The sequence below is a fragment of the Ochotona curzoniae genome, unplaced genomic scaffold (assembly GCF_017591425.1).
Source record: "Ochotona curzoniae isolate NIBS_2020 unplaced genomic scaffold, NIBS_Ocur_1.0 contig_430, whole genome shotgun sequence".
NCBI classification, from domain to species: Eukaryota; Metazoa; Chordata; class Mammalia; order Lagomorpha; family Ochotonidae; genus Ochotona; species Ochotona curzoniae.
Genome location: NW_024466219.1, coordinates 26389178 through 26412859, shown reverse-complemented (window position 1 = coordinate 26412859; position 23682 = coordinate 26389178). Strand labels below are relative to the sequence as shown.

The window sequence follows — 23682 nt, the reverse complement described above, 5'->3', positions numbered from 1 at the left end:
TGTGCTGTTTGGGGAGTGTCACACTCACAGGGGTAAGGTCATCCATGAACTGGGAGGAACTTAAAATAACCGAAATTCATAATGAGTCCATTGATTCTTTTTTGTTTGTAGAACTTATACACAACACAAGGTTTCTTCTTTGAATGCAGGTGATTCCCTGAACACCCAGAATGAACCTGAAGAGGTTGAGGAAAAGGAAAAGAAGTCCGAAGCCCTGAATATCAGAGGTAGGATTCGCTTCCGGCCAGCTAGAATTGCTGTCTGGTGGCACCTGTGCCCTGCTGTTGTCCTTCTTTCTGTTTGACACCACAGAAGGCGGTGGTGGGGTTGAAGGCAGGCCAGTTACCCGCACAGACTATGACCTTAGTCTCTTGCCCAATCGCCACATCGATTCAGGAGAAACTAATTGGTAATGATTTATCTTTGCTCCACATAGACTGAAGCTGCTGGCTAGTGCCACAGCATCACGCAGCAGTGCCAGATTACTACTTTACTTGATTTGGTCCACGCAGTTTTGTAAGTGTTCAGTGCAGCCTGTTATAGTTCATAAAGAGTAGGTGGACTGCCTGGGTGCAGGGCTGTTGAGCTGGGACCCCTCCTTCCAGGCCACAGCTGAAACATGGGGAAGGTACCTCCTGCGCTTTTTCTCATGTACTCAGGGTTAGCACTGCTGGGCTAACATCAGCCCAGAATCTACCATCTCTTTTCCCATTTCTTGGGTATATATAGACTGTGCTTCAGAGGTGTTGCAATAATGATTAAATAACTCTTTCCTCCGCTCCCCAAGATGTACTTATTTTTTATTTGAAAGGCAGATTTAAAGAAAGTCAGGAACCTGGGACTTCTTGCTGGTTTCCCATGTGGGCACAGGGACTCAACATTTTGAGCCATTCTCTGCTGCTTTCCCACACTAGCAGGGAACTGGATAGGAAGTAGAGTAGCTCATACTAGAATCTATATGGGATGCCTGGACTGCAGGAGGAAAATTAGCTTGATACACACAGCACTTGTCCCTAAATAGCCTTTATCTTCATATGTTCTGGGGGAAGCTGATAATAGGGCATAGATGAAAATAATAAAAAAAGACATAATAATCTAGAAAACACTTGTATTTTTCAGAGTCTCACATCTGTCTTATGGAGTGATTTCTAGAACAGACCTCTCTGGACAGCTGAGAAAATAACAGTAGCAACAGCACAGATTTTAAAATGATTCAGTGGTGGGAGGGGTGGTGAAGCTAGTAGAATGTATTCTTCTAGAAGACTTACTGGCTGTATCTTCTTGTAAAGGGACTCTAGAATGGAAAACCATCATCTTCCATTTTTCCTTTTTTAAGGTTCAGTTTAAAACGTTTACATGAATACTTGAAAAGTTTGTAGAAACTGGAATTAAAAGATAAATTATCTTTGTACCAAAATTTTGAAATCCACACATACTAAGAGTTTTTGGAAAGTTCATAAAAAATACATACTATGAGTACATATCATTTCAAGGTGTTTTTTTTTTTTTTTGAGCTAAAGTAAACTTTTAATTCCATCTTTTTCCCTACAAGTGCAGTGGCTGGAAGCTTGAGCTCTCCAGAATTTGGTTTGGAGCTGTCTGGGTTTGGGTCCTGGCTCTACCACATAAGAACTATGTGGCTTTGGGCAAATTGTTGACACCCTCTCAACCTCCAATTTCTTTATTTTTAAAAATTAGGACAGTAAAAGTACATGCTTCATGACATTGCTGCGAGGTAAAACTTATAAAGTGCTTACCCAGGCTTCTCGTAGGAAATGTAGATGATGTTTTTTTATTGAGTGCCTTGTTTGTGCCAGACACAATTTATGAATGAGTGTCAGCTAGTAGCTGTAAAACTGTGATACCAGGTGGACACTGTTGCCATTCAGGTAGTGCTGGAGTTGTTGAGCGTAACCCATGCTGCTTCAGTAAGAGTTAGCTCAGTTGGTTGGTGCTGTGCCTGTGACTAGGAGGACCCTCTGGGTTTCAGGTTCAGTCCTCTAAGTCCGGTTTCACTTTAGGTGCTGCGTTCCCATCATGGAGCCAAGGCTCTGGGAAAGGCCACAGAAAGGTAGAGCTGGACACACCCAAAGACGCCTGAGCTCCAATGCTTTGCTTTTGCAGAAGATAAAACAGGCTCCAGTGAACTCAGTGGCTGCTGTCAGTCACCCCAGGCTGGGAACCGGCATGGCTTGCCTCCTGTGTATACGCTGAACCCTGAATGGTTACATTTCTAACACAGTGTAAGCAACTGCTGTAGGAAGCAGTAGCCTTAGTCTTCAGGGGAAAGAGTTCATGGGAATTCTTGTGAACAAAAATCACTTCTTGATTTTCATTACTGTTTCTTTTATTTTAATGGGAATAAAAAAGTTGTAAGAAACACACTCTGCAGTCTAATGTAAAGTACAGTGAAAACACAATGCTTTAAAAATGCCCATCAGTGTGTTTTGTTGTGGTCACTTTGATTTAATGGACTCAACCATGAACATATTAAAAAGTTTAGAGAATGTTAGGAAGACAGTGAGTCCCTTTAATTTTAGTATAGACATAAATAGACAAATAATAATGCTGACCTAACTGGAGAATAAGTTCCCTTTGATGAAATTTTTTAATAATTTTTTTAAATTTAGAAATATCTTGTTATTTTAAATAACCACATATGTATGCCACGTTATCTATTCAAAAAATTCAGTAGCGTTGATGACTTTTTTAAGTTCTGAGATATTTATATCAAATTTCAACTCATGTCAAATGACCAAATCATCTTATAGTTCAATTTTCTTTGTTTGGCTTTATGGCCTCATTTTTGTCTAGACTCAGTGAGAGCCAAGTGCAGAGGCTTCGTGTCTTTGCATAGCCGCCTTGTGAGCAGTGACTAATCAGGCGACTAGGTTATCTACTGAGTGGTGATCTTTGTTTCGCAAATTATGTGCTGATTTATCTTTCTGAGTCACAGATGTGGTCACCTAAGAGTCTTCAGAAACCTTGACGACATCTGGAATCAGGTTTCAACACTGCTGGCATTCAAGGGCCTGATACTCTGCTACCAACATTTCTTTCTAGACATTTCTGCCCTTCTCCTCACCCGCTTTACCTTCCCCACCAGCTGCTTACCATTTCCTAACCCACCCTATTAGTGCACAGGAAGAGTGGGGTTGGGTTTGGAAGCACTTATTTAAATGTTTATCTAGTTAGTTGAGAGGCAGAGAAACAGAAAGACTGGCAGAAACACACGGAGAGCTCCAGTCTGCTGGTTTACTCTCCAGATGTCTACAAGGGATGGGATTAGGCCAAGTGGAAGCCAGGAGGTGGAAACTCAATCCAGGTTTCCCATGTGGGCAACAGGAATCCAACTAGAGCTATCCCCTGTTGCTTCCCAGTGTGTGCATGAGTGGGAAGCTAGAATCAGGAGCAGCACCAGGACTGAAAGCCAAACACTCTGATATGAGATGTGGGCATATCAAGTGGTATCTAAACTGCTATGCCAAACACCTGTGGTGATAAAGATTCCACAATCAGGCAGATCTGGTGAGAATTATACCTCTGCCTTTTACTAACTAGATGTTGATCTTGGGCAAATAACTTCACCCCCTTGAGTTGCAGTTTCCTCACTTACATGTCATGGAGATATTAATGTCAACATCACTGTGTTGTAGTGAGGATTAAAAAGGTGCTTGGAGCGGCATGGAAGACCCACACTACCTGTAGGTACCCATTAGTGTCACATCACCCCTGGGTCAGTCGGTCAGTCTTTAGAGGATTTTCCAGACTTTGTTCTACATATTCTTAGGAATTAGCTGCTGAGGAAGATGAGGCAGATCGTGCTATAAATCTGATTTCACAGATGTCCATCTCACTGCTCAGAGAAGTTCATTTCCAAAGGTTCATGGCTTATCGAGACAGTGCCAAGTTCTGAGATTCTAACTGCAGTGTACCAGTCCCCTGTGCTTGACAAGTGGGACCTCCATCTGGCATCCTCTCTGTTGGAGCTCTTCCACCAGTCACTGCTGGTTGAAATCAGTCTCCTCTCCAGAGCCCTTCCCAAATTGCCCATCTCTCAGAAAGCCTTCCCTGAGATTACTCATCTCAGATGACCTCCTTTCTCCTCCAGAAGGTTCTTGATACATTCATTTTGGAATCCTGCCCATGACCCAAGCTCCATAGGGGTAATGATCTTGCCTTCTTCATCTTTGCAAAGGAGACAAGAAAACACATTGCATTACTACATCTCAAGAATTTAAGGGCTAGTTTGTGTGATTAGGATGCAGGATAATATATGTCCATCCCTTAGTAGAGAGCCTTGCTTTGATACCCAATTCCAGTTCCTGATTCCAGTTTCCTGCTCATCCAGACCTTGGGAAGCAACTGTGATAGCTCATGAAACATTTCTGACACCCAAATGAGAGACCTGGGTTGAGCTTTTAGCTTCTGGATTCAGCCCCGATCATTGCGAACCTTTGGGTGTTAGACCCAGTACCTAAGAACTCTGTCTCTGGCCGGCTGTCTATACTCTCTTCCTCTCCTTTTCCTCTTTCTCTCCCTTTCTGTTTCTCTCTATTTTAAAGGAACTTGGTGGACTGATGCTTTCAGTGATGTTTCAAACTCAATGTCATGACAGTTTCATTAAAATCAATTTAATATAGTTTGATCAGTAGTTATAAAATTTAGTTGAATGAGATAGAATAGTAAATAGTAATAATTCATATAGAAGGGTAGATTTTGCTTTCTTGTGACGCTTTTTTTTTTCAACTGTATTCTGGGATGCAAAGCTAAATTCTTAGTATGAACTGTGGGGAAAGCAAGCTTGAAAGGTACTGCTTTTAGGTAAATAGGAGTATTTTTCATAAAGAAAACCTGAAATTGGAATTTAGGGTTTCTATGTGGGCAGGATACTTAGTGCTTCTCCAGGAAGACTTTGCAGACTTTCAGTGCCACTCTTAACACATTACAACTGTGTGATCTTGGACACGCTAGGCATTCGGTGCCTCTGTTTTCTCATTTGTGAAATGGATGAATTACTTCAGAAAGTCCTTAAGAAGAATGAATGCATAGTAACTCAAGACAGTCCCTGGTATTATAACATTATTATTATTTCAAAAGCAGGAGTTACTCTTTATCATGTAAGTTATGACTTAACCAGAAAATGCTATCTTATTGAAAGCTTACACTGTATGGCTCCAGTGTGATGAAATAAAGAAGTACAGAGTCTGATTCTGGCCTCATGTTATTTATGTACAGTTGGAGGAAATGAGGCTAACATGCATGAAATGGAATAACAGACTGTCAGTTTGTGAAGATGATATCAAAGGGTTGTAGTCAATATGAGATTTTTCTGTCTTTATGGTAGTATTTTGTGATGTTCTGAAGAAGTTGAGAGCTTTGATCCTCAGTTGCTGCTAGAGGAAGAAGATGTGTAGGACCACCTTGGGGAAAGTTTTGTTTCCTCCTTGTGACTCAGGATGGGATGTGGGGAATAAGAAAACCTTGGGAGTTGGGTGGGAAGAATGGGGCATAGAATTAGGACGGTGTTAGACTCAGTTAATTCTTTTGATTCTTGTGTATTTTGGGAAAAAGTGCCATGAGTATATTTAATATATGTATAGAATGCCATTTTGCCTAGGTACTCAGAATCCAGGATGTGCTAAGAGCAGGAATTAACCCAAAACACCTAGAAAGGAATACTATTTAGGACTGGCTGTGAGTGACTTGTATTCTATGGGGTGAACATGTGGAATGCATACAGAGACAAAGGAAAGTTTGCTTAATATGTATATTTTGTTGTTGCTCCACATGTGCCAATCACCTGGGGATCTTAGAAGTGCAGAGTCAAATTCAGTAGATCCCAGGTGGGGCCTGAAAGCCAGCACTGCCTTGTTGCTGATGCGCTAGTCTCAGCATCAAGATTCTAAATTGCCTTCTGTAAGACAGATACTTTGGGGTGTGGAAAAAAAAGAGACACTTCGTACTTATATTTTAAAGTCCTTTTGACCACCTAATTTATCAAATTCCTGTTTAGTTCTTATCTATCAATTATGTAGAGAGCCAGGTCTTCCTTACTGATGCTTGCTGTCTCTTAATTGATACAATCAGAAGCCGTTCCCTTAATTGAAGGCATCCATAATTCCGGTTATCTACAGATTTTCATCTTATTTTGTTGTGACAGATCCTCTCACACAGTAAACAATGTGCAGAGATCCTATTCTTCAGGCTATTATAAACCAAGTACCATTGAAACAACCACAGACTTAGTGAAAAGTAGGCAAATGCCTATAGGGAAGCAAAAAATAGATAAATAGATCAGGGTAGAGAGTGGACTAAAACTAAAGGAAGCTGCTCTTGATTTTTCCTAGTTCTTTTTCTTCTTTGGGGGTCGGTGCTGTGGTGTTGTGAGCAAAGCCCCTGGCTGCAGTATCAGCATCCCATGTGGGTGCCAGTTTGGTTCTGGCAGCTCCATTTCCTATCCAGTTCCCTACTAATTGCCTGGAAGGGCAGTGGAGGAAGACCAAGGCCCTTGGGCCCTTGCACTCATGTGAGAGACCAGCACAGCTGTAGCCTTTGCAGCCATTTGGATAGTATAGTGGAGGGTGGAGGATCTTTCCACCCGTTGTCCCTGTAACTCTGCTTTAAAAATAAAAATAAAATAAAATAAAGTGTTTTTAAAATAAAGATTTATTTATTTTTATTGGAAAATCAGATTTACAGAAAGAGAGACAGAAGAAATTTCCATCTGTTGGTTCCTACCTGTTGGTGACTACAACAGTTGGAGCTGAGCAGATCTGAAGCCAAGAGCCCAGAGTTTCTTCCAGGTCTCCCACACAGGTGCAGTGTCCTAAGGTTTTGGCCTGTCTTTTGCTCTCCCAGGAGACAAGCAGGAAGCTGGACGGAAAGTGGAGCAGCCTGGACACAAACTGGCATCTGTATGGGATCCTGGTGCATGCAGGGCAAGGATTTTAGCCACCAGGTTATCATGCTGGGTCATAAAGTGAACTTTTAAAAAACTAGTTTAAAGCATAGACACTTCTATGAAAGTAAAGGAATCATTTGATTCCCTGAGTCCTAGGAGAGTGCCTGGGGCTTTGTTTTCTAAGTCGCTGATATTTTTTGCATTTGGATCCATTGTGTTCTCTAAAAAGAAAAGAAATAACAACAAGTATTCATCTATTTGGACAGCTGAGTCCCTGAATTTAGGGACTCTCAAATCTGGATGTGTGCCTTAGTGATTTTCCTTTCTTCTTGACAGGTGTTCTTTTGCATGTGATGGGAGATGCCCTAGGGTCCGTGATTGTGGTCATCACGGCCATCATTTTCTATGTCCGTCCTCTAGCCTCCGATGCCCCATGTAACTGGCAGTGCTACATTGACCCCAGCCTAACTGTCATCATGGTCATCATCATTTTGTCATCTGCCTTCCCACTCATCAAGGAGACCTCTGTTATTCTGCTGCAGATGGTTCCCAAAGGAATCAACATGGAGGAACTGAGTAAGTAAATTGGCACTATTGAGCAGAATCACTGTCCAGTTGATGTTATCCAGGCCAAAAGGCCAACATTATTTCTGAGTACTTTTTGATATAGGTGTTCTAAAATACTTTAAAAACTACTGATTTTTCAAGATACTCACCATACGTTTTGTCACCTAGTAAAATGACTCATAGCTCCAAGAACCAAAGGCTTTTTGCTGCTCATGTTTCTCTGATTCATTGCAATTTAAAAAATACTTACGTTTGTTTGGAAGAAAGAGAGCAAGTGATCTCCTGTGTGCTGATTCACTTTCTAAATGCCTGCAGCAGTCAAGCACAAGGGGCTGAATTTAACCTGGGAGTCAGCTACTCTATCCAGGTGCTCCATGTGGGTGGCAGGCATTCAGCTATTTGAGTGTTCATCCTTTTGAGGCCTTCATTAGCAGGAAGCTGGCGCTAGGCACTGAAGCATGGAATTAAATCCAGATATTCCAGTATGGGATGCAGTGTCTTAACTGCTTGACTAAATGCCCGCCTGATCTATCTGCAAATGTTAAAGAATTTAGTGCTGGATAGTGCTGCTCCTGGGCTGTTTCTTTTCATGTCAAAGACTGATTTTAACTCAAAGGAGACCACTTCTGTTGGGAACTTGAATTTTATTCTTATTTCCTGAAGACATGGGTACTCTATATTCTTTTCCTTTCTAATATTTATATGTTTATATTGGAAAGGCAGATTTTACAGAGAGAAGGAGAGACATAGAAAGGTATTCCATCTGCTGATTCACTCCCCAAGTGGCCAAAATGACTGGAGCTGAGCCAATCTGAAGGCAGGAGCTTCTTCCAGGTCTTCACCAGGGAAGCTTTACTTTACTTCTTATACTTATACTTATACTTTACTTCTTTCCCAAGCCACAAGCAGGGAGCTGGATGGGAAGTGGAGCCACCGGGACATGAGTTGGTGCCCATATGGCATCCAGCATCTGAAGGGGGAGGATTAACCAATTAAGCCACTGCACCAGGTCCAGAATCCTTCATATTCTATACCTTGCTTTCTCATTAACCAGTGTTTAGGGATGTGCTAATTCCTATGTCTCACAGCCCTGACAAAAGAGCAGGATTTTAAATTCAGATCCTTCACTACCACATTTAGTAATGAAGTCTGTTTGTGTGCTTTGCTCAAACGGAAGATCACGCCTTCACTTGGGCTAGGCACGTCTGAGGGTACACATATTTGAGATTTTCTAAAATTCATAGATGGGAACTATTTATATTTGTGAAAAATTGAATGTGTAGCTTTATTTCTAGTGTTTCTAAATGGAGAAAAAACAAATTCATACTTACTTACTATTGTGCTGGCTATCATTGCTTCGCCTTAGGGTCAGTCAATAAGAAACAGCCAAGAAATGGGGAAATGATAATCAGAAGGCCTTATCTCATTCCCTATACCTGAGTTATACATTTTTATGCAGGATCTAGCTCTGCCAAAAGTGTGCTCAGTAACCACATTGCTGCCAATGTAGAGTCACTGATCACAGCTGCTGTTCCTAGATGCTCTGATGGTCTTTTGGGGTTCCTCCTTTGACAACCTGGGCCATTTTACTCTCTCAAAGTCAGTGGAATGTGGCCACTTTCTGGCTTCTTTAAAGAAACCAACTTAAACTTCTCAACGGAGTGTCTGTTTGTTCAGTACTGCAAAGAAAGAAGGGAAAGAGAGGGAGACGTAGGCATAGGTAGTTAGCATTGCCTTTGTCTTCCCAAGAGCTTGGTTGTTTTCCAGGTGAAAAAACAAGTTAAGCATACACCAAAGTAATTGTGATTTATATCTTTTTTAATAGTTACAATTATGATATAAATAAAAATTATAGACACACCAATGACCCTCTAGAACTGAACAATGCACATTTGTGGAATCAAGCAACTGTGGGTCAAAAATATTTTAGAACATTGTATTTGTAAAGCATGAATGCCAATGTCTTGAAATTATTTCCAAAACAATACAGTATAACATGTTTACATAGTAGTTATATTGTATTGGATATTGGAAATAGTCCATAAGAGATTTAAAGCCATGTGTAGGTGATATGCAAATGCTACACCATTTATGTAAGAAATTCCAGCATAGTGTTGTAGCAGTCTAATCTTCTGCCTGTAGCACCAGCATCCTGTGTGGGCACTGTTTTGAATCCTGGCAACTTGACTTTCAGTACAGCTCCTTGACTATGGACTGAGAAAGCAATGGAAGAGTGTTCAAGTCCTTGGGCCCCTGAACTTATGTGGGAGACCTGGAGGAAGCTTCTGGCTCCTGGCTTCAGAGAGACTATTATAGCCATTTGGGGACTGAACCAGCGAGTAGAAGATCTGTGTCTCTCCTTCTCTCTGCAAATCTGCCTTTTAGATAAAAATAAATAAATCTTAAAAAGAAGACATTCCAGTTCATACTCCTGTCAGAATCCCATCAGAATATCTATTCTTTATATATGCAACAATCCTGAACATTTTCCCCTGTTGTTAAACTTATTTTCTTGAAGTACATTTAATGAGCAACAGTGTATAGCGAGAAATTTCAGACAGGTGAAAGGAGATGATGGGGAATCTACTCTTTTTTTTTTTTTTAAAGATTTATTTATTTTTATTGAAAGGCAGATATAAAGAGAGGAGGAGAGACAGAGAAGAAGATCTTCCATCTGATGATTCACTCCCCAAATGATTGCAACAGCTGAAGCTTTGCTGATCCAAAGCCGGGAGCCAGGAGCTCTTCCAGGTCTCCCCCACGGGTGCAAGGTCCCAAGGCTTTGGGCCATCCTCACCTGCTTCCCCCATGCCCCAAGCAGGGAGCTGGATGGGAAGCAGGGCCGCCAGGATTAGAATTGGTGCCCATATGGGATCCCAGCGTGTTCAAGGCAAGAACATTAGTCACTGGGCCACCGGCCAGGGGAATCTGCTCTTATGAATATGGCTGGTTTTGCTTTCTGTTAGTGAGCATGTGGTCATTTTGGTGAGAGTGCAGGAAGGAACCACTTTCCTGCAGTTCTGTGTTTGATCATAGCGCTCACCTAGGCTGTTATTTGGTCTTCTCTGTTGCAGTGACTAAACTCTCTGCTGTGCCGGGAATCGGTAGCGTGCATGAATTGCACATCTGGGAACTTGCAAGTGGAAAGATCATTGCCACGCTGCACATCAAATATCAGAAAGACCGTGACTATCAGGACGCCAGCAGGAAAATTCGAGAAATCTTTCACGGTGCCGGCATCCACAGTGTGACCATCCAGTTTGAAGCTATGGATTTGAAAGAATCCTTGGAGCAGAAGGACTTGTTGCTGCTCTGCAACTCACCATGCATCTCCAAGAGCTGTGCTAAGAAGCTGTGCTGTCCGCCCGGGGCATTGCCTCTGGCCCACGTCAATGGCTGTGCTGAGCAGAACGGTGGACACTTTCCAGAGATATACAGAAGCAGAAGAGATGGCGCAGAAGTGGCGGTAGATATGGCTTTGGATGGCTATCAGAGCAACTATGGGCACACTCCCAACATGATGCGGGAGAACCACATTTATGAAAACAGTACACATTTTTAATGGGATAGCCACATAATCAGACTCTATAGACAAAGCACTCTGGGATCTTACCAGCTTGGCTGTGGAAAGAGCTTTGTGGGTGTGGGCTCTGACCGAACTCGCAATGTGTGCTCTCCATGTCCAGTAGGGGTTGGCTGTTTGGGGTAGGAGTTACAAGTATCTGTTAATTTTTATGTGACTGATAACTATTTTCTATTTACTCTGAGTGTCTCATGCTGCTCTTCACCAGTTTTAAGTTGAATATGGCTTTGCTAAACCAAACTGCATGAGTGTGTCTGTCACGGACAGCAAAGGCTAGAACTCAATGACTGTGGACACAGGATTCACAATAAGTTGTTTTTTTTTTTTTTTTACTTGTCAGAAGAGGTGAAGTACACTGGAAAACAAACAAACAAACAAATTGAAGTGCCATGATAGCTGTATTTTTTTCCCATTCCTCTTTATTAAAGAATAAATGTAACATGAATACCTGTTTAGGAGAGAATATCCTTAGAACATTAGAGGAGGCAGCACTTAGTGGAGGAGGGGAGAAAAATGATATTGTACCATCTCTTTGTTTTGTGAGCTGAAAGCTATGGGATTACTTTATTCTGTGAACTGAACTATGGCTTGTGGTGTTTTTCAGGTTCAGATGTTTAAGTATGTGATACATCTTTTGCCCTTAGAAATGTTGGAATATTTTTACTTTCTTAAGTAGAACACAATGCGTACTATCTTTGACAGTCCCACCTGCTTGGGACCGTTTTATTGATGATGATGTACTCATTTGTCCAAATTTCCTGTGAGTCGTCTTTTATATGATCGCATAGCGGTAGATCACATCTACAAGGGGGAAATGTGCTCTTGGGAGAGGAGAATGTATGATATTGACTGCTCATTTCTCCCAAAACTTTGAGCTAGATGGACTTTTCTTTAATTAGGTGTATTTTTAAATAATTATTACAGTCAGCACATATTAGTTTTGAGGCAAAGTTGGTGTCTGAGGAAAAAAATGCCAGTTTTAACTGCTGCATTTAAATATGGTGTGTGGAGCTTAGAATTTTCTTTTATGTTCCTGATACAAATAAATTTATTCTCATCTGATTCTGACCTATAACTGAACTACATTCATAGCGCAAGTGTTTATCATGTGTTTAACCTGTTACTTAGGCATTTGTTTTTAGATCAAAGCAGTCATATAGGTTTAAGAACATGGAAATACCACTGGGGAAGTGGTATCTTTTTGGATACTTTGTGAAAATGACTGAAAATAATCACGTCTTGAGCTATGAACTTTGAGACTTGAATAGAATCTGCCCAGGATCCATCAGGAGTGCTACAATGATTACAGAAAGAGCATCCTCATTGTTCAGTATAACCATCATCTGAAACATTTATCTTAGTCCTAACGTCCTAACTGTGAAGGATGAAATATATAAGCAGTCATGATTACTGGGATAGGAAAATTTTTATTCTTTGAAAATCCATTATCTGAGGTCAGACTGACCAAGGATTAGGCAATAAAAGTTGCCTAAAATGTTCATATGCCTACAGGTTTACTGAGTTAGGTTATATGCACTTTAGAAAGGTAAAAAGTAAGGACGAATTTTCAGTGTTAAGTTTGGCATATACTCACATAGACCAGTGGATTCTCTAAGAAACACCCCAGTAATCTGTGGGGCAGGTTTTCCTCTATAAATATTATTTGAAATGCCTTATTCTGCCCCAAGTAAGAAATTTGTCTCTTCTTCCAAATTTGAAGGTCTAATTTGAATTCACATCATTCACCGTTTCTTGAGAGGGGAAATCTGAAGTTTACAATTCTTATGCAATTGGTTAAAGGAATGCATTTAGCTTGTATTTTTGACACACTGTTCTTTAATTAATCTCTAAAGTATTTTTCTCTGGAAAAGTGTTTAATCCTAATATAATTAAATCCTACTTTGGTTCAGGAATTTTGATTAACACTTAAGAGCATAGGGACTGTTGGGCTGCATGCAGGCCGTGTGGAATGATGCCTGAAGGCAGCTTGTCTGAGGACATTGAACAGTGTCCCAAAAGCTGAATGAATGAATGTTTTTGTGTATTTGCACAAAAAGGTGTTTTTACTTGGGTTTTACTCTAATCTACTTACCTTTTAAATTCCCAAGGAAAAGTGAGAATCTTCTTTTTTCTTTGGAATCAGCCCTGCCGAGTAGGAATAGTACCTAACCAATAACTGATACAAGTACTGTATCTGATTGTCCAACTTCCAATTTTGTTTTTGAAATGGAAAGTTTCTTTTTTAAAAGCTATTTCTTTATTTTTATTGGAATGTCGGCTTTACAGAGAGGAGAGAAATAGAGAGGAAGATCTTCCATCCATTGATTCATTCCCCAAGTGGCTGCAATGGCAAGAGCTGAGCTGATCCGAAACCAGGAACCTGGAGCTTCTTCTGGGTCTCCCATGTGGGTGTAGGGCCCAAAGATTTTGGGCCATCCCTGACTGCTTTCTCAGGTCACAAGCAGGGAGCTGGATGGGAAGCAGGAACATGAACTAGTACCCATGTTGGATCCTGGAGCATGGAAGCCACTAGGCTACCACGCTGCAGCCAAGATTTTTGGTTCTTTGTTTTGTTTTGTTTTCATATTGGGCCATTATGAATCTCCATAAGGCTACCAGTCTTCATCTCTCTTTTTGATGAGCTGTCAATAAATACAACCATTACTTTAGCAAGAATTGAAAGCATTTCCCATCTACAGTGAATTTTATTTTACTTTGTTTGTTTTTGTTTTTGTCACTGAACTGGGCATACTTCAGTGGTAGTAGATCAGAAACTCCTAAATCCAACAGGAATATGTGCTTTAACTGTCACGGCAATCAATGTGGTGCATTTTGGCAGCTTCCCTGTGTAGGTAGTGAGTACTTTTGTTCTGCTTAAACCACACTTTCTCAAGTCTTGAGGCATCCCTCTCAGGATTTCTCACCACCTATACTTTGAACTGGATGTTTGGGTCCAGGAGGCCTGCTTGAATATCACAGGAAGTTTAGCAGCATCCTTGCTCTATCCACTTCACAATCATAAATATCTCCAAGCATTGCGCCACATTCTCTAGAGCAACAGATATTCCCAGTTTGGAACCCCTGAATATATTTCAGGGTAATTTAGGGGCATTGTTTTATTCTTTTGCTTTTTGCTTTTTTTCGGTCTTGATTTATTTTGTTTGTTTATTTTTAGGGGCATTGTTGATGACAGCCTTTCCACACCCAGCAGTCCATGTAATGCTATTCTTTCTGTGTAAGCCACATTTGCAACATTATTTTTAAAGACCAAACAAAGCTATGCATAAAAATTACATTGGTCTCTGCATAGGAACTTTGGATATCTAGAGAAAAAAATATAATTTAGAAAAATAGCTCTTCCAAATTCTGTTATATAGATAAGTCATTATTTTAGAGAAGGAAACGAAAGAAAAAGATTTGCTGTCACTTTCCTGTAAAATGATGGTCTCTCCAGTCACAAGTGACCACATTTGGTGAGTCCATTACTTTCTTAGCCTGGATAATAACAGAAAAAATTATTTTGGGGATTAGGGTGTTTAGTTCCCTATTTAAATGATCAATTAATAACATAATGAAGTTTCTTGTTATTAATTCCTGGTAAATAGCTCATGCTAGTGTTAACGACATATTCAGACATCAAAAAAATTGTCTATGGATAACTTAATCCTTTGCCAAATTAGATCCAAGATGGAAAAATGCATTCCCTGTTTTGAAGTATCTTTTGAAGCATTTTTGCAGTCTAGCAATTAAAGACTGCAAAAAAGAGACTATTTTAAAAATGTGAGGATTCATGACCCTAATTTGGATTTTGAATTTAGATTAAAGATCTTTGACTGCATGCCTGTTTTACAACTCTGCATTCCACCTGACAGGTTGTCACCTTGCGTTCTGAAGTGTGTTTGTATCTGCGAGGTCAGGTGTTGCAATGATGTTATTGAACTTGCAAAACTGTCTCCAGTGGAATTTGAATCAAATTGTGATCCTCAATGTAATCTAAATGTAATTTGGAGTTGAGCTGATACAAAGGGGTCTCTTACTAGGGATTCTCATTTCTGGTGCTTTGTTCCAGACATTTGATGTTTACAAGGAACTTTGTTGAATGCTTGTTAGATAATTGGCTAGTCACCTCTCTGTGGAAAGCCAAGCCAGAGAACCTGAACCTGCTCTGAATGCTAATGAAAAAAAAAATCCATAAAGGATGATTTTTAAGGGCAAGGGACCCCCTTCTGGAGGTCAGAGGTTATGTTACAATATTGTGGAGTTATGTTGCTTCAAATCCTTCTGCCTTTCAAGGTGGTTTTGCCAAAGTGTATTTCTCACACTTTAGGGGAATTGTTAAATTTTATAAAGTGAAGCTGGCTTATTACTGATTGCTTGTGAATTACCCAATAATGCATATACATTTGCATACTTTAAAAAAGTAAAAAATGTTCAATGGTGCTGTAAATATAAATTTTCTAACAAATAAAAACATGACCAAGATATGCTGGTAGAAATTAAATAGATCACTCAAAGGACCTGGATTCATGTTTTGTTTGTCACTTACTCTGGTAAATCTAATGCTTGGTAACTCTAGTTATTTATTTATTTTTTAAGATTTGGGTGCACTTCTCTGTCTTTATGTTGCTTGTCTCCTTTTCACACACCTTCCTCTATGTCCATCCACCTGCAATGTCACAGGCTCATCTTGGTAAGAATGCCACAAATCAGTGCAGCACAGCTACCATGTTACACACTTTTCAGATGGGTCTGCTTTTCTGGTGGGACCTGTTTGGCCCTGTATGAGTGCAGGAGGGGAGCTCCTTTAATGTAGGGAACAGTGGAAGGATTGTTTTGAAGACTCAAAGATTTGGGAATCTTCAATGAATTTACTGAACTCTCTGGATATTGAGTTAGGAGAATGGTGTCCAGTTGGCTTAGTTCTTATTTTATCAATCAATTAGTAATCATATACTCACTAAAAAAAAACCTGTGCAGCTGACCTGTAAGGATTTTATTGTAATCTATATGCAAAGCTCAGTGAGGCAGTCCAACTTTGTGGGAGTTAAAGGGACACTATACATAGCCGGGTTTTAGAGGTGTTCTGGGGCTACCTTCCTTTTCATGACCTTTAGCTTGTTTCAGCAGTAGGCAACTATGTTATAGCACAGAGGACTGAGCCTGGGACTAAGGGAAGAGAAGCTCTGGTTACTGTATCTAAAAGAGGGTCCTACTTCATTCTGTCTCCCTCTCTGTTGAATATTTTCTCATAGCACTGTCACATAGCAACAGTAGTTAATTTTATTATTACCTGTCTCTCTCTTACTGGAATAAGGCTTTGCGTAGTCCACGCTGTTCTTCAATTCTTATCACAGTATCTGGAATAGCACCTGTAAAAAAAAAGGTAGCTTAGTCAATTTACATTGAAGGAATAAAAGGCCAAAGTAACATACAGAAAATTGAATGAACTGAGTTAATACATTAACTTTTGATGTTACTAGTTGTAGGATTTGGAGAACATTTGTGGCAGGGGTAGGGTCCAAGCACTTAAGTTATCTTCTGCTGTCTTTTCTCGTACGTTATCAGGAAGCTGGATGGAAGGCAGAGTAACCAGAACCTGAACTACTTCTTCCATATGAGATAACAGTGTCCCAAGCTGCAGCTTAACCTCATGTGCCACAACACTGGGGCCCTTGCCATTTCTTAATTACATTTGCCATTATGTCCTTTCTGTTTTCTGTTTTTTGCTGATTTCTTCACTTTCTTTGGGTACATAACTTTTCCCCCAATGTGGTTGTCTAGGATGACGGACTGATCCTTTCACATCTAATGTCCTGTATCAGGTGCACTCACTTGTACTGCCATGACTTCTGCTACGCCATGTGAATTAAGAAGATAGACTTTCCTTCATCATCTGTTCTCACTGCCTGGTCACAAATGTGCCTGGACCATACTTAAACTCTGTAATAGAATCAAAATATCTGGCACCTCACACTGATCCTTTGAGGCACAAAGATGCAGCAGGAAACATACATAGGATTTATAACCACAAGACTGGATGGCATTTTGCCTGTGTGTTTTGGGGGGACAAGAGGTTCAAGGCGGGGTGAGTACACTCTGCCGAGTGGCCACTGTTGATACAGGCTTGTAGTGGTGATGATAACAAGCCAGGTCCTTATCTGGCTAAGAAAATTCGACTAGGTTGAAAATCATGCTGGAAGACAGAATTTGCAGCTGCAATTTGCAACTTGAAGCACTAGCACACTGTTTTGGAGGGTATGTAACTTAGTGCTTGCTCTATAGCTTTTAAAAAAAACTTAAAAACCCACTATTCAAATATTTGAAAGGTAGGGTTATAGTGTGACAGAGGGAGACACAGAGAGATCTTTGTTCTGGTTCACTCCTCAAATGGCTGCAACAGCCAGAGCTCAGTCAGGTCAAAGCCAGGAGTTTCTTTTGGATCTCTCACATGCATGGCAGGGCCCAAGTGCTTGGGTCATCTCTGCTGCTTTCCCATGAAGCACATACTGTGAAAAGTATAAGTTTAAACATCTTGGCTGTGAGGACTGTATGCTTTCATCTCTTTTTAAGAGATTTATTTTTATTTGAAAGGCAGCATTACAGAAAGATGGAGAGAAAGAGAAAAGAGATCTATCCATTGGTTGGGCTGGAGCTGAGCTGATCCAAAGCCAGGAGTCAGGTATCTCACATGGGTGCTGGGGCCAAGGACTTGAGCCATTCTCTGCTGCTTTCTCAGGCCATAAGTAGGATCAAGGTCAGAAGTGGAACATCCAGGACTCAAATTGGTGCCCATATGGGATGTTGGCACTGTAGATGAAAGCATAGCCTTCCACACCACAGCAGCTACCCCGACTGCTTTCAAACCTCAGCAGTACAACAGGTTAGGGCTTTGACCTTTGGCAATGCTTTGTTTGAAAATAAAAAAGATGTTCTCAGGCCTCATATATGCCACACTTAAAATAGAGAAAATCACAGTGCCTACCTAATGAGATTGTTGTGAAGAATGAAGGCGGTAACTCTTGCAGAGTGCTCAGCACAAGGCCTGCTTTTGTAAATGCTCTATGAATGCTCTACCATTTCTTTTTCTTTTTTAAAGATTTATTTATTTTTATTGAAAGGCAGATTTACATAGTAATGGAGACACAGAGAGGAAGATCCTCTGTCCACTGGTTCACACCTTAAGTGGCTTCAATGGCTGCAGTTGAACCAATCCGAAGGCAGGAGCCAGGAGCTTCTTTTAGGTCTCCCACATGTGTGCAGGATTGCAAGGCTTTGGGCCATCCTCAACTGCTTTCCCAGGCCACAAGCTGGGAGCTGGATGGGAGGTGGAGCTGCTGGGATTAGAACCAGCATCCATAAAGGATATCAGTGCATATAAGGTGAGAACTTTAGCCACTACTAGGCCCTCATTTTTGTTTTTAACATAAATATATATTGCATTTCTTTGAGGGGTAGAAAGAGGCTCCCATCTGTTGCCTCAGTCTTCAAATGCCTGCAGCAGCCAAGGCCAAGAGCTCAGCCCCAGTTGTGTATTTGAGTAGAGACACTCAACCACTTGGGCTGTCACCAGTTTCCTTCCCAGTTAGACATTCGTAGGAAGCTGGGATCTGCAGTGAAACCAGATATGCATGACGACACTCTGTCATGTGATGTGAGCATCCCAAGGAGGCATCTTAACTGTCAGTCCAAGCACTCACCCTGAACACTAGAGCTTTAAAAAATGCCAACGATTGGACCTGGCACAGTAGCCTAGCGGCTAAAAGTCCTCGCCTTGGGCACACTTAGGCAGGATGCTACAGTAGAAATGGAATTGCCAAGACTTGAACCAGGCTCTCCAAGATATAGGTATTCCAAGTAGGAGCTCAACATGTTGCACCAGAATTCTCGACTTCCAATTAGGCTTTCAGTTCCTTCAGAGTACAAGAGATTTTACACAAGTTCACAAAGAACAGAACAGATATTAGCATGTATTAGAGAAATCCCAAGGGACCTTATTACAAGAAGATAAACTAAATACAGTCCTGAAATGCTTCAAGGAAATGTCAGTGCTCAGTTCAAGGGGACCGTACCTCCCTGCTGGCACATAGGTGGCTAATAAAATGGGAATCTTGCATCTTGAGTGTTACTGAAGCCAGAGATCTGAGACCTAGACCAAGGATGAGGCATCCAGGGTCTCTGATGAATCTGGGTTATTGTCCTTTCTGTCTATGTCCTTCAAGCTAAATGCCAGCTGGGTTGCAACTGTGATTGAGCAAGTAGAACTTAATGCTTGATGCAAAGTGGACCCCATGGGGAACACTGAGGGACCTCAGCAGTAGGCTGTTTATATTGATGGGTTATAAGCTTAGGGTTCACATTAGATGATTTTTGCAGGAGATTAAGGAAGTGGAGATTTAGTTTGGTTTGGATGCTGTTAGTGTGTGGGTATAATCCTATGACTGTCTATTTTTCTTATTTATTCGTTTGTTTGTTTATTTAACTTGAAAGAGTTACGGAGAGAGAGGGAGAAATAGAGAGAATGGTCTTCTATCTTCTGGTTCACTTCTCAAACAGCCACAATGGCCAGAGCAGGACTGGTCCAAAGTTGGGAGCCAAGAGCTTCCTCCCACATAGGTGCAGGAGCCTACAGCCTTGGGCCATCCTCCATGGCTTTTCCTGCCCTTTAACTGGGAGCTAGAGCATAAATGGAGCAGCTGGGATTAGAACTGGCATCCTTGATGCCACAGGTGGAGCATTAGTCTGATATGCCAGTCCACTGGCCTGCGACTGAGTATCTTAAATTCCATCCAACAAGTGAGAGGAGTGAAATGGGGCTCAAGTTTTAATGAAACAGCAGTCACTCATTTTATTCAAGTAGAGTCTGGTGTTTTTGTGGTTCACATAGGGCTCTTCTTTTGTCTGTGCTAGGACAAGATAACAGCGGTCTGGTTTCTTACCTCACTTCATCACAGTTACATGGGCCCCTGTAGGGTGCTGGTGTTCTGGGAGATTGCTGTGGGTTTAGCAGTGCTGGCCAATACCGACAGCTTACATACTTCTCACTTTCAAATACCTGTTTTTCCTTTTATTATACTGCCAGTGGTTAATGTATTTGTTGTTACATTGTAATGCAGCAGGTTCTGATCATTTCAATCTTGGTTCAAAAGCCACTTACCAGCTGTGTGGCTCTGGGTTAGTTGTTTTACCCTTTGGAATGTCAGTATCTTTACACTTTGTATATGAGGTATAATATTTACTTTCCAGGATGTTGTAGAAAGTAATGAAATGACACATGTTCCCAGAAAAATCATCCATGATTTTAAAATTATTTTTGCTGAGTTCCTTTGTATTCTTTTTTCCTGTATAGCTGTCTGATTTTAGGACATTGGTTATGTGTCAAATGTATTCTTTCATTTTGCTCATGATTTCCATTCTTCTATATAAAAGAACTTTAAATATAATCAAAAGATCTGCCAGCAACTTAAGGCTATTTATTCCTTAGGTAATATTCTCATATCACTGTAGACATCCATGTCTACTGCTACCATAATGGTGTTGAAAAAGAAGAGATAGGCAAAGTCCAACTACTTCTAGCATTACAGTGTGGGAGCTCACAGAGCTCATGAGTGTCAACTGTCATTCAACTAGACAGTCATCAGTAAATGCTCAACAAAGGAAAGAATGAATGTAAATGGCCAAATGCTCCTCTCACTTCTTAGTGCACTGAGCAGATTTTTCTTAGCCCTTTGACACCAACGTTCACATGGGGAAGGACCGAATAGGTTGCTGAATCATGCTCAGTTCTCCAATGGAAAGAATGCGTAGAGTGAGATAGCCCTGGTTCACCAGAGTCAAAGGTGTATGGGGAAGCAAACTGCTTATCTCTTTTTGCTGCCCTGGACTTAGGCAACCACACCTACATGATTTCAACCCATCACACTTGAAACAGATGTATAGAGTCCGCTTGCTCATTTGATAAGAAAGAGCCCTTTGTTACACATTTGGGTTCCTCATGTTTTCTGCTATTAGAAATTCTTTTTATCTTTCACAGAACATTTTTTACTAAATGGAAATAAAACAGATTATTGGAGACAGGTGCAAAGTTTTCTTAGAGAATTCCAAACCTTAGAGGAAAGTATGCTTAATAAAATAACCATACATACTTGGATCCTCATCTCACTTTTCAAAAATTAGCAATATCTTCTATCTTTCCAAAGAAGTACATAAAAATCTATCCAATTTTTATTTAAAAAGTTATACAGTATTCCACTCTGTGGCTATCCCACTTTAAATGTTTTCCTCTGTCAGTAAGTACCTTTAGAAAACTATGTGGATTTTAAATATCAAACCCCTTCCTGGTGTCCAACATGGAGGACAGGAGTCCAAGTGCTTGGGCTGTCCTTTGCTGTCTTTTCAGGTACATTGGCAGGAAGCTGGATTGAAAGAGGAGTAACTGGGACTCAAATAACTGAACTCTGACATGGAATGCCAGCATCACATGCAGCAGCTCAACCTGCTGTGCTACAGTGCTTATTAACCAAGTTATTAAAATAGTACTCATCTCACACATGTTTATGTCTGAATTCCAACAACATATATTGCTCCTACTAAATGATTTAATATTTGATAATGTTTCATCTCTTCAAATACATAGTGTTTCTTGAGAACAGGCTACAATTATTTATCTTAAAGATGCATTGATCCTTATTGCAAAGGCAGATTTACAGAGGGAAGGAAGAGTCAGAGGGAAAGATCTTTCATCCATTGATTTACTCCCCAAGTGGCCACAATGGCCAGAACTAATTTAATCTGATGCCAGGAGCCAGAAGCTTCTTCTGGTTCTCCCATGTGGTGCAGGGTCCCAATGCTTTGGGCCATCCTCCATTGCTTTCCCAGGCCACAAGCAGGGATCTGGATAGGAAGTGGAGAAGCCAGGGCATGAACTAAATCAACTATCCATATAGGATCCCAGCGTTTGTAAATGAAAGATTAGCCAATTGAGCCATCGCGCAGGACCCTGAGAATAGGCTACATTTGCACATCAATAATAACACTGACTTAGCACCTCAGTACTCCAGGTATGTAATCTCACTTGATTCCCACAAAACATCCTGTGTATCAGTTCCCTCTTTCACTAATGATGAAAGTAAAGTGTACAGAGCTTACATAATGTGCTCAACTTCGTTGTGATAGAGCTGAAGCTAGAACTGAGGTCTTCTAGATACCAATGCCTGTGCCCTTTTCACTGTTCTCTGATGTCTCTTACTTCAGAGTCCACAGAAGTATGTGGCCCAGGGATGTGCATACAATAAAACACATTCAGTGAAAACTTGTTGAAACAAATGTGGGGGAGGACAATTCTCCCTCTGGATTCATATTTCTGTCAGTAACCTACACACCAGAGTCCTCAAAGACCAAGCCTGTAAGACACGCCCTGAGCATTCTGCTTACATGAGCACTTCTTGTCTTCCTAGTATTGCAAATTGAATTTTCGTGCTCGTTTCAGCAGCACTTATACTAAAAAACTGAAATGATGTAGAGAGGAGTAGCATGGCCCCTGCTCAAGAATGACATGCAAATTCATGAAGCATTCCATAACTAAAAAATAAAAAAGAAATCGAATTTCTTCAGGCATATTGACCTAATATGCTATAAGAGACCCTTACAGCATGGGAAGAGGAAAGGTAAGGTGGTTTCATGGAACAAAATTACATTGATGAGAGAGGATGAAACTCAGGAGGCCAGAAGGAATGATGCCTATAATGAAGTGATATTGGAACATGGGGTACCTATTCATTACTCCCTTATCTGAGTTGTTCATTAGAATTCATAATTGCCTTTTCATAAATGTGGACCCACCCTCTGAACTGCCGGCAGGAAAACTTCTTAATGTTCTTGATCAGGCTATTCCTTAAGGAAACAACCACACCTCAATGTGACCTCACCTGGGCCTCTCTGGAAAGCACGTCATGCATTCAGAGGCATGTTGGATATGGCCTTTCCTCTTTCTCTGGGGTGCCCAGTTTATTAGACTTGCCAAGTATTTTCAAAAACAGTAAATCTGCTATTGACTGTAAGTTCTTGCTTTGCTACATTCTTGCATAGGAGTGGTCATTGACTTAGCAGTTGAAACACCAGTTGGGGTGCCTGTGCCTAAACCAGAGTGGCTGATTTTGACTGAAGACCTCCAACAGAACAAACAAGCTTTTCCAAACTGGGGAGATCCTAAACATTTTCTACCAGGCAAATGATAATAGGGAATAATAGTAGTAAAGCATCTTTACTACTTGTTTACTATATGTAACAGTTCTTACTGGTGTCTATCCACTGTATTTTCTTTGCAGGCCTGTTTTAGTAGAAGCACAGTGCTTACTAGATGTCACCTTCCTACCTTTCCCTTCAATTCAGCTTTGACATGCTAAGGTTCAAGTTTTTGTCCCCACTGGAATGTTCTCCCAACTGAGTACTTTTAGAAACACAATGGCAATATTTGTGGAGAATGTTCTGTGAATGGTAAGCAACAGCATCAAAATAATTAGAAACCACCAAAGAGAAGGCTTGGATACAAAACAATGAACACAAATACAACATGTCATGTCAATTTCACTTTAAAAAACCATTTTGGACATGGCAGCCCTCACTCAAATAG

At 40.7% G+C, this 23682-nt stretch overlaps 1 protein-coding gene and 1 non-coding gene across 3 annotated transcripts in view; both read left to right on the top strand.

Annotated features, from left to right (window-relative positions):
• SLC30A10 (solute carrier family 30 member 10) overlaps positions 1-12116 on the top strand; it is a 33023-nt gene extending 20907 nt beyond the window's left edge. For both annotated transcript variants that reach the window (XM_040985318.1, XM_040985317.1), the window contains exons 2-4: positions 150-227; positions 7241-7480; positions 10546-12116. In XM_040985318.1, the coding sequence (XP_040841252.1) occupies positions 150-227; positions 7241-7480; positions 10546-11033 (806 nt within the window). In that variant the 3' untranslated portion in view covers positions 11034-12116. The remainder of the gene's footprint in view (positions 1-149; positions 228-7240; positions 7481-10545) is intronic.
• Positions 12117-22526: 10410 nt separating this feature from the next.
• On the top strand, positions 22527-22635 carry LOC121160135. The gene has a single exon (XR_005884496.1). It is a non-coding gene; the product is annotated as a U6 spliceosomal RNA (small nuclear RNA).
• The last annotated feature ends 1047 nt before the right edge of the window (positions 22636-23682 follow it).